The 12,082-nt window shown below is 36.0% G+C and overlaps 1 protein-coding gene across 1 annotated transcript in view; it reads left to right on the top strand.

The window, feature by feature from the left end:
- The window catches only part of LOC125112073 (glycerophosphodiester phosphodiesterase domain-containing protein 4-like), a 108,709-nt gene that overhangs the window by 56,848 nt on the left and 39,779 nt on the right, over positions 1 to 12,082 (top strand). Inside the window, exons 12-13 of the mRNA XM_047754331.1 lie at positions 4,363 to 4,584; positions 11,747 to 11,901. Of these exons, the coding sequence (XP_047610287.1) occupies positions 4,363 to 4,584; positions 11,747 to 11,901 (377 nt within the window). The remainder of the gene's footprint in view (positions 1 to 4,362; positions 4,585 to 11,746; positions 11,902 to 12,082) is intronic.

Raw genomic sequence — 12,082 nt, 5'->3', positions numbered from 1 at the left:
AGAAGAGCAAATTAAACCTTAAGTAAGCAGAAGAAAAGAAAGAATAAAAAGCAGAAGTCAACGAAATGGAAACAGAAAAATAGAAAACTCCAATGAAAAATATCTCATTCTTTGAAGAGATCAGCAAAATTGATAAACATCTAGCCAACTGACCAAGAAAAAAACAGGTAATACACAAAATTTCCAACATTAGCAATGAAAGAATGTCCATCAGTCCAGACCCTCTAGACATTAATGTTATAATAATGAAAGTGAACAGAGGAGCTGGGTCATATTGATCCACGAGAGCCAATTATTACATTTCATAACTTGTGGGACCAGTTGTTAAACCAGTTATGTAATTAGCCATTTAAGGGGGAAAGTGGGCGAACACTGTAAATCAGGTCTTTGTATTCCTGGAGAGCGCTTCGCACACCATTATCTAAGAAATGCTCATAAATCTTCTCATTTAGATGAAATGAAACAATTCTTTGTATCAATGAAAATTCAATTAACAAGTAAGTTAAGAAAAAGAATAGAATTTTATTCAAGCCAAACAAAAGATTATAACCCAGGAGACAGACTCTCAGAAGTTCAGAAACTGTTAGGACTCTTAGAAAGTTGAAGGTACAGTCATATACACTTTGAAGACAAATAATCATACATCATGCTGGAATTTTGTATAACATTCACCAAAGATAAATAGTCCGGATAAACTTATACAAAGTGAATAACAAGTCACATGGCCCCTTACAGAGTTGAGAAAGAATGCTTATCTTTTAGGTTACACTGGAAGCAGGAAAACAATATCTTTACAGTTGAGCAGACTTCCCACCTTTGAGGAAATCTGGTTAATGTATAAAAGATGAACATTGCACATTAAAGGAGAGGAGGAGACCCAAAAGGACAGTGAGAGAGAATTTTATGTATAAATTTTCTTGTTTTGCCTTTTGATATACATTTTATTTCAGCATTTGAAAGACGTAACTACCAGAACTCACTCAAGAATAAATGCACAACCTAAATAGTTTCATATCTATTGAAGAAATTGCATTTGTAGTGTAAAAACTTCAAACAGAAAATTCAAGGTGCAGGTGTGTTCAGTGGTAAATTCTACCAAATGTACAAAAAAGAAATTCCATAAATATCTTCTAGAAAATGGAAGAGCAGTGGCTAATTCCTAGTGTACTTTGATGAGCCCAGCATTTCCCTGATAACAAATCCATAAAAAAGCATTTTAAGAAATCTCAAGACTGATATCCTTCGTGAATATAAATGGAAATATACTCAACAAAGTATTATAGATTGCATCTAGCAATATATCAAAAGAATATCATATTTTGATCAAAGGAGCTTTATCATGAGAATGCAAGGCTGGTTTACAGTTGAAAATCAATGAATTTATCATGTTAACATACACAAAGTAAAAAGTCATATGATCTCCATGCATGCAGAAAGAGCAAAAGCTTTTAAAGTTTAAGTCCCATTTGTTTATTATTGTTTTTATTTTCATTACTCTTAGAGGTGGGTCAAACAAGATGTTGCTGTGATTTATGTCACAGAGTGTTCTGCCTTTGTTTTCCTCCAAGAGTTTTATAGTATCTGGCCTTACATTTAGGTTTTTAATCTAGTTTGGGTTTATTTTCTCTATGGTGTTAGAGAGTAATCTAATTTCATTCTTTTACATGTAGCTCTCAGGTTTTCCTGGCACAACTTACTGAAAAGATGATCTTTTTTCCACTACATGTTCTTGCCTCCTTTGTCATAGATGAGTTGATCATTGTTGCCCAGGTTTGTTTCTGGACTTTCTATCCTGTTCAGTTGATCTATATTTCTGTTTTTGTGTAGTTACCATATGACTGTAGCCTTGTAGTATAGTCTGAAGGCAGGGAGCCTGATTCTTCCAGTTCCATTTTTCTTTTTCAATATTGCTTTAGCTATTCATGGTCTTTTGTTTTTCCATACAAATTTTAAAATATTCTGTTCTAGTTTTGTGAAGAATATCTTTGGTAATTTGATAGGCATTGCATTGAATCTGTAGGTTGCCTTGGATAGTATAGTCATTTTGATGGTACTGATTTTTCCAATCCAAGAGTTTGTTAATATCTCCCATCTTTTTGTGTTGTCTTTGATTTTTTTTCATTGGCATCTTACAGTTTTCAGAGTATAGGTCTTTTGTCTCTTTAGGTAGGTTTATTTCTAGGTATTTTATTCATTTTGATGTGATGGTAGATGGGATAGTTTCCCTAAGTTCTCATCTGATCTTTCATTGTTAGTATATAGAAATGCAGTTGATTTATGTGTATTAATTTTGTATCCTGCCACTTTACCAAATACATCAATGAGCTCTAACAATTTACTGGTAGCATTTTTAGGATTCCTAGGTATGGTATCATGTCATCTGTAAAACTTGATACTTTTACTTCTTTTCCAATATGGATTCCTTTTCTTTGTTTTTATTCTCTGATTGCCCTTGATAGGGCTTCCAAAACTCTGTTGAATAACAGTGGTGAAAGTGGACATCCTTGTCTAGTTCCTGATCTTGGCAGAAATGCTTGTAGTTTTTCACCATTGAGAATGATATTAGCCGTGGATTTGTCATATATGCCCTTTCTTATGTTGAAGTAGGTTCCCTCTATGCCCGTTTCAGGAGATTTTTTTTTTTTTATCAGAAATGGGAGTTGGACTTTGACAAAGATTTTTCTGCATCTATTGAGGTGATCATATGGTTTTTATTTGGAATCTAGTATTAAATGCTCCTGTTAATCTTTATAGTTTTGCTATTTTGATTTTTTGTCCAATTTATCCTTAGAGGAAAGGTTCCACAAATGTCCTTGTATAGTGAATTTCCTATTCCTTTTTCCATTTAAGGACATTTTAGAAATTATGCACAGGTGAGGTATTTAAATCCTGTCTTGATCTTTCCCATCCAGTTTTTCCCACTATTTTCCCCAATGTGAAGATGTAACAGTTAAGTGAAATATTTGGTCTAGAACTGGTAAAGTCTCAAAAAATCTTAAATTCTGAAGCAAATTTCTGTTGTCATTAGGGTTAAGAAAACACTTAATTATTGACCTCAGCTCGTATCTAGACCATGGTTTAATTCAACACTGATGATCTGCCTTCTAGTTTAGCATGGGGATATTGTGCAAGGTGATTTTTTCTGAGAAAAAAAAATTGAGAAAAGGCAGCTTGCTTAGGATGCTGGATGGATGGATGGAAAGGAGAAAAAATAGAAAAGGTGAAATATGAATGAAGGTAAATATGTGTAAAAAAAAAGAGATTATTTGAATCTTGAGAAAATGTATGATAGCTAGTTTTCTTCTCCTGAGAGACAACTTTTGCCACTGACTTCACCAACAAATGATCAAAATTGGAAAATTATGATAAAAGAAGCCATCTACTAAGTTTAATATAGCCTATAATACAGTCCATATGTATGTGGACAGAGGTATTGATGGAATGCTGTGTATTACAAAGAAAAAAATGATAGTTCCCTCTGTGAGAAAGTTATACTCAGTAGAAGCAGTACAGCGAGGGAACTGTTGTGAATTGTGCACTTTTCTATGTATCAGACATGTTCCTGGACCTAGTAAATATTCTATAGTATTTAATCATCAAAATAATAATGAAAAATACATAGATTATTCTTCCTTTTTCATATTTTATAGTTGGGACAATGAAGACTTTGAGAATTTAAATGATTTTACCAACATTACAAAGTAAGAAGGATATGAAGCCAGGACTTGAACCTGACATTTACAAATAAGTATAGAAAATAGTGTTAATTAAAGAGACATAAGAATGAGCCATTGGTGTTTAATACTATCAAAGCCTCTTTAATTCAGAAATATTTGAAGATGGCTTCATGAAGGAGGTATCATTTAAACTGAACTTTACAGCTTTGATAAGATTTTAACAGATGGATATGGCAAAGAAGGCAAATGAATGATAGAGCTGGGATTGAATCTAATTTAATCTGAAGCCAAAGCTGATTTTCTTTTCATTACATGAAACTATAAAGGTGAATATGTGTGAAACTAGTGTGGCTGGAAAGTGATTGTATTACCTCAGGGTATAGAAAAAAATGATTGGAAAGGAAATTCAAGCAAAACAAGAAGAGGAAGGACCTTCAGTGCAAATATAACAGGTTCAATGTATAGAATAAATCATTCCAAATACCATAGTTACCTCTGGAGATTATATTTAATTTCTCTCCTTGTCGACTCTTATCTTAGAATCAGTATTTGAGAGAGCCTGGTGGGGTGAATGATAATGGACCAACATGGACCAACATAGGGCTCGCTCTGGGGCTAGAGAATAGGAGAATTGGAAAATGCTTTTAATAGGAGCGAATGTTTTCTCCGATGTATTTATTTTTAGATCAGACCATTTTACCATATGAAGCCCCTATCAGAGGCTGATAGAGAAAAAGCAAGTAAACAGAAGATTCCAAAGCTCATGGAATTATTGAAACTTGCACAGAGGGAAAAAAAATTGGTGATATTTGATCTCAATGCCCCTCCACCAAGACATCCTGCCAGATACTCGTATATCCATCTTGTAGTAAGCGAGATCCTTGACTCTCAAATTGAACAACATCTGGTATGTCTGTCTCAGTAGTTATGGTAGAGGTTGGGAAGTGGGTAGCATTTTTCAAGAGCATAGCATTTGAACCTCACCTACGTTGTAGGTCTTCCCCGGGACCCTTAAATATATTTTTCCTCCCTGTAGAAATGGAATTGGTTAATTATACAGGTACAGGTGACAATCTAAGAATGACTCAGTTAAATTTATATCAGTAGGAGAACACATTGAGACATTTTGCTGTTTCAGACCAAATGAAATGTCACCACTCTGTTAAAAGGGAATTGTGTAATACTGTATGATGTGACCTGCACCATCACCATTGTAGAGCTATTAGAAAGGTCCTGAACACTGAGGTTTCAAAGCCTAGGTTTCATTAACGATATGGAAAGAACAGCTGATTCCTATTTGAGCAGAGATTTGTTCATCATGATTTTCAGAACTCTCTTCATTCCAAATGTCTTAAATTCTCCAAACAGGAAAGAATGCAGTGAGTGAAATGAATATGTGTCTTTTTGCAAATAGAAATATTTCCAATTGTGAGTCACAATAGCATTCTCTGTTGGAAGGAAGTGACCCCTCTCAAAGATAATGTTTAACGTCATCAGCCAGAGGATATGGTTATGATTCTAACCTTTCATCCACACCTACCAGCTCCTCATCCACTGTGGCTGGTGTGCTGACACGATGGACCTTTGGTCCTATGATATTAACTCGAAAAATAGCCCCAGAACGATACTGACAAAAGCCCCAGAACTACGCTGATGAAAGCCCCATGATGTTAACTCAGAAAATAGCCCCAGAACAACCCTGATGAAAGCCCCGATATCATTAGATAATATCAGGCCAGGTTGAGTCTTTTATTATTAAAGCGAATCTGATTTACAAAGTTGTGCCATTTTCTGCTCTACAGCAAAGTGACCCAGTTTTATATACATATAATACACACACACACACACGTTCTTTTTCTCATATTATCTTGTATCACTTTCTATCCCAAGAGATTGGATATAGGTCCCTGTGCTATACAGTAGGGTCTCATTGCTTATCCATTCTAAATGTTGTAGTTTGCATCTACTAACCCCAACTCCCAGTCCATCCAACTTTCTCCCCCTTGGCAACCATAAGTACGTTCTTTATATCTGTGAGTTTCTGTTTTGTAGATAGATTCATTTGTGCCATATTTTAGATTCCACATATAAGTGATATCATATGGTATTTGTCTCTTTCTGACTTCCTTCACTTAATATGAGAATCTGTAGTTGCATCCATGTTGCAGCAAATGGCGTTAATCTATTCTTTTTTATGGCTCAGTAGTATTCCATTGTAGACGTGTTAATCCATTCATCTGTCAGTGGATATTTAGATTTTTTCCATGTCTTGGCCATTGTGAATAGTGTTAGAGTGAACATAGGGGTGCACGTATCTTTTTGACTTACAGATTTTTCTGGATATATGCCCAGGAGTGGGATTGTGGGATCATATAGTAGTTTTATATTTAGTTATTTGAGGAACTTCCATACTGTTTTCCATAGTGGTTGTACCAATTTACATTCCCACCATCAGTTTAGGAGGGTTCTCTTTTCTCCACATCCTCTCCAGCATTTGTTATTTGTAGACTTATAAATAGTGACCTTCTGGCCAGTATTAGATGGTACCTCATTGAGTTTTAATATGCATTTCTCTAATAATTAGTGATGTTGAGCCTCTTTTCATGTGCTTTTTGTAAATCTGTGTATCTTCTATGGAGAAATGTCTATTTATGTCTCCTGCCCATTTTTGGATTGGGTTTAGTTTTTTGGATATTGAACTGAAAGTGATGATTGTACATTTTGGAGATTAATCCCTTGTCAGTGGCTTCATTTACAAATATTTCCCTCCATTCTGCACATTGTATTTTTTATGGTTTCCTTTGATGTGTAAAAGCTTATAAGTTTTATAAGCTTTTTTTAATTTTTATTTTTATTTTCAGTATTGTATAAAGTGGATCCCAAAAGATACTGCTGCAATTTATGTCAAAAAGTTTGTGGCCTATGTTTTCCTTTAAGAGTTTTATATTGTCTGGTCTTACATTTAGGTCTTGTATCCACTTTGAGTTTATTTTAGTGTATGGTGTTAGAGAGTGTTCTGATTTCATTCTTTGGCATGTGGGTGTTCAGTTTTCTCAGCACCACTGATTGAACACTGTCTTTTCACCATTGTATACTCTTGCCTCTTCTGTCCTAGATGAATTGACTATACAGGTATTCATTTATCTCTGGGCTTTCTCTTTTGTTCTATTGTTCTATAAATCTGTCTTTTTGCCTGTACCATACTGTTTTGATTATTGTAGCTTTGTAGTATCGTCTGCAGTCAGGAAGCCTGATTCTTCTGGTTTGGTTATTCTTTTTCAATGTTGTTTTGGCTTTTTGGGGTCTTTTGTGTTTCCACACAAAATTAAAATATTTTGTTCTTGGAGTTCCCATTGTGGTGCAGCAGAAACGAATCTGACTAGGAACCATGAGGTTGTGGGTTTGATCTCTGGCCTCACTCAGTGGGTTAAGGATCTGGCATTGCCCTGAGCTGTGGTATAGGTCAGATGTGGCTCAGATTCCATGTTACTGTGACTGTGGTGTAGACGGGGAGCTGTAGCTCCAATTAGACCCCTACCCTGGGAAACTCCGTATGCTGTGGGTCTGACCCTAAAAAGACAAAAATTTTTAAAAAAATTAAATATTTTCTTCTAGTTCTATGAAGAATGTGCTTGATAATTTGATATGGATTGAATTGAATCTGTAGATGGCCTTGGGTAGTATAGTCATCTTGACAACATTGATTCTTCCAATCCAAAAGCATCTGTTTGTATTGTCTTTGATTTGTTTCATCAGCTTCTTACAGTTTTTAGAGTACAGGTCTTTTATCTCTATAAGTAGGTTTATTTCTAGTTATTCTCTTCTTTTTGATGTGATGATAAATGGGATGATTTCCCTAATTTCTCTTTCAGCTCTTTCATTATTAGTATATAGAAATGTAATTGATTTCTCTGTATTAATTTTTTTATCCTTCAACATTTAAGTCTTCTGGTAATGTACTTTAGGATTTTCCATAGTTTTATTGCTTCTTTTCTCTGATTACCCTTGCTAGAACTTCCAAAACTCTCAAATAACTGTGTTGAAAGTGGTCATACTTGTCTTGGTTCTTGATCTTAGCATTAAGAATGATGTTAGCTATGGGTTTGTCATATATGGCTTTTATTATCTTGAGTTAGGTTCCTTCAATGTCCAGAAATGGGTGTTGAATGTTCTCAAAAAGCTTTCTCTGTATCCATTGTGATGACCATATGGTTTTTATATATCAGTTTCATGATGTGGTGTACCACATTGATTGATTTGTGGATATTGAAATAGAATCTTTGCATCCTGGGGATAAATCCCACTTGATCATGGTGTATGATCCTTTTGATATATAATTGGATTCCATTTGCTAATATTTTGTTAAGGATTTTTGCATCTATGTTTATCAGTGATACTGGCCTGTAGTTATCTTTTTTTGTTGTATTCTTGTCTGGTTTTAGTATCATGGTGATGGTGGCCTTATAGAATGAACTTGGGGGTGTTCCTTCCTCTGCAATTTTTTTGGAAGTTTCCAGGAGAATGGATGTTAAATCTCTGAATGTTTGCGAGAATTCACCTGTGTAGCTACCAGGTCCTGGACTTTTGTTTTTCAGAAGTTTTTTTTTTATCAGAGTTTCCATTTCAGTACTTTTGATTGGTCTGTTCTTATTTTCTGTATCTTCCTGGTTCAGTCTTAGAAGGTAAAACCTTTCTAAGAATCTATCCATTTCTTCTAGGTGTCACTTTTATTGGCATATTGTTGCTTAGAGTATTCTCTTATGATTCTTTTCATTTCTGTGGTGTCAATTGTAACATCTCCTTTTTCATCTCTAATTTTCTTGATTTCAGCCCTCTCAATTTTTTTTGCTTAATGAGTCTGGCTAAAGGATTATCAATTTTGTTGATTTTTTCAAAGAACCAACTTTTGGTTTCATTGATCTTCTCTATTGTTTTCTTTGTCTATATTTCATTTATTTCTGCTGTGATATTAATGGTTTTTTTCCTTCTGCTAACTATGGGCTTTATCTCTTCTTCCTTCTCTAGTTGCTTTAGGTGTAAGTTTAGGTTCATTTGAAATTTTTCTTGTTTCATGAGTTAAGTTCGTATTGCTATAAACTTCCCTCTCAGAACTTCTTTTGCTATGACCAATAGGTTTTGCATTGTCTTATCTGCATTGTCATTTGTCTCTAAGTACCTTTTGATTTCCTCTTTGACTTCTTCAGTGATCCATTTGTTGTTTAGTAGCATATTGTTTAGCTTACAGGTGTTTGTGCTTTTTGCTATTTTTTTCTTGTAGTTGATTTCTAGTCTCATAACATTGTGGTCAGAGGAAATGCTTGAAATAATTTCAATTTACTTAAATTCACAAAGGTTTGATCTGTGGCCTGAGATGTGATCTGTCCTGGAGAATGATCCTTGTGCACTTGAAAAGAATGTATATGCTTCCTTTGGCTGGAATGTTCTATAAACAGCAGCTAAGTCTATATGGGCTACGGTGTCATTTAAAGCCTATGTTTCCTTGATAATTTTCTGTCTGGATCACCTGTCCATTGATGTAAGTGGGGTGTTGAAGTCCCCAACTATCATTGTGTTGCTGTCAATTTTTCCTTATATGGCTATTAACAGTTGCCTTATATATTGTGGTGCTCCTATGTTGGGCACATATGTATTTATAATTGTTATGTCTTCTTCTTGGATTGGTCTTTTGACCATTACGTAGTGTTCTTCTTTTTCCCTTGTGACTTTGTTTATTTTAAAGTCTGTTTTGTCTGATATGAGTATTCCTACTCTCATTTTCCTTCAATTTCCATTTGCCTGTAATATATACTTCCATCCCCTCACTTTCAGTCTGTATGTCCTTAGATTTGAAGTGGGTCTCTTGTAAACACCATATATATGGGTCTTGTTTTTGTATCCATTTAGCCAGACTGTGTCTTTCAGTTGACACATTTAATCCATTTGTATTATGGATAAGTATGTACTTACTGCATTTTCTTGATTTGGGGTCTTTATCCTTCTCTTCTTTTGTTGTCTTCCCTTGTGATTTGCTGACTTTCTTTAGTATTGAATTTGAATTGCTTTTTCTTTTTTATGTGTGTGTCCATTATAGGTTTTTAGTTTGTGGCTCCCATTAGATTTAGATATAACCATCTGTATGTGTACAGAATTGGTTTGGGTTCCTGGTCTCTTAATTTCAAATGCATTTTCAGTGTTCTGCATTTGTCATAATCTCATGCTTGCTAGTTTTGATACTGTATTTGTCAGTGGGTGATTTTTCTACTTTTATATTATGTTTGTCTTTGCCAGTGAGCTTTCTCATTTATAATTTTCTTGTTTCCAATTGTGGCTTTTTCTTTTCTGCCTAGAGAAGCTCCTTCAGTAGTTGTTGGAGAGCTGGTTTGGAGATGCTGAATTCTCTTAGCTTTTTCTTTTTTGAAAAGTTTTTGGTCTCTCCATCAAATCTGAATGAGAACCTTGCTGGGTACTTGTTTTTGGTTCTACATTCCTCCCTTTCATCACCTTAAATATATCTTGGCACTCCCTTCTAGCTTGCAGAGTTTCTGCTGAAAGATCAGCTGTTATCCATCCAGGGATATCCTTGTATATCACTTACTTTTCCCTTGTGTCTTTTAATATTTTTTTCTTTGTATCTAATTTTTGTTGCTTTGATTAGTATGTGTCTTGATCTTTTTCTCCTTGGGTTTATCTCCTATGGGATTCTTTGTGCTTTCTCAACTTGAGTGAGGGTTTCCTTTCTCACATTAGGGAAGTTTTCAGCTGTAATCTTTTCAGATATTTTGTCTGGCTCTTTCTCTCTCTCTTCTCCTTCTGGAACCCCTATGATACAAATGTTGGTATGTTTATTTTTGTCCCTGAGGCCTCTTAGATTCTCCTCCTTTCTTTTCATTCCTTTTCTTTATTCTTTTCTGTAGCAGTGATTTCCACCACTTTGTCTTCCACCTAATTTATTTGTTCTTCTGCCTTTGTTATCCTGCTATTGATTCCTTCTAGTGTATTTTTCACTTTAGATATCATGCTGTTCATTGTAGTTTTCTTATTCTTTAAGTCTTCTAGGTCTTTGCTAAGCATTTCTTGTAACTTCTCAATCTGTGCCTCCATTCTTTTTCTGATATCTGGGATCATCTTTACTATCATCACTCTGAATTATTTTTCAGGTAGATTACCTGTCTTCATTTAGTGTGTGTGTGTGTGTGTGTGTGTGTGATTTTATCTTATTCCTTTGTCTGCAGGCCATTTCTTTGTCCTCTCATATTGTCTAATTTTCTTTGTTTGTGATCCACTTGACAGCAGGTGTGTAGATATAGCAGCTGGTGTCCAATCCTGTAGTTTTGTGGGGTGGTGGCAGCTCACATGTACCCAGAGCATGTGATGGGAGCAGCGATATCTCAATGTGTCTCCTGGAGTCCAGCAGCTAGGGATGGTGTCCTTGGGGGAGGTGGCAGTTTTTCATGATTCATTGGGCTGCTCTTGTAGTGGAGGTGGGGGTGGGGTGGGGGCATCAGGGGCTCTCATGACCTCCCTATAACCAGGCTGCCCTCAGAACCATTTTCTGTAGCTGGCAACATCAGCAGCTATTCCTATGGTCCCTTCCTATGCCAAGGAGGCTCTCCGTACTGCTCTCTGTGGCTGTGGGGTTAGACACTATTCCCCAGGTTCCTCTCTTTCCTAGTCAGCTTGTGGAAGCACTCTCTGTAGCTGTGGGGTCAGGTGCCATTCCTGAGGTCACTCTTTGCTGTGTAATTCTTGGGAGCTCTCTTAATAGCTCCAAGGGACAGGGCTGCTCCCTAGATACTGCTAGGCAGCACTCTCTGTAGCTGTGAGGTCAGGCACCATTCCACCATTCTCCTTTTGCTGGGCCACTCTTGGAAGTAGGTGAGCTTCAGATCCTACTACTCTGTCATCTTTTCCCCGTCTCTCCCAGGTTGACTCTTTCATCAAGGGCTAGGATGTCTTTCCTCCCTATCAATTGTACTTAACCCCAAATGGGGCTCCACCCATTCTACTTGGGACTGTTTGTACCCAGACAGCTTATTATCTGCTGAAACACTTCCTTTTTCTCTTTGCAGATTGCTTGGTTACCAGGTTCTGAGAGAGACTACATCAAGGACAGAGCTCCTGGTTTTCAGCATGTGGGCACATTTTACACCCTTGAAGAGCTTGCAAAACAAAATATCACTAGAATAAATGTTGACTACAAGAGATTGTACTACAATGGGTTGAGGTAAGTGTTTGACCTTGCCTCTCTCAGCATGTATTGCCTTACTTACACAAAATCTGCATCCCAGCCAAGCTACTTAGGTTCCCCCTTTCCTATCAGGATTTCTGTGTGTGGCTTTTAGGAATTCCCAATTTTCCTCTTCTGACCCTTCCCTCCCTCTGCCAATAAACATTTCTAGACTCTG

This window comes from Phacochoerus africanus, chromosome 11, assembly GCF_016906955.1.
Source record: "Phacochoerus africanus isolate WHEZ1 chromosome 11, ROS_Pafr_v1, whole genome shotgun sequence".
NCBI lineage: Eukaryota > Metazoa > Chordata > Mammalia > Artiodactyla > Suidae > Phacochoerus > Phacochoerus africanus.
The sequence above is the reverse complement of the archived record's forward strand: the minus strand, read 5'-3'. Positions and strand labels throughout refer to the sequence as shown.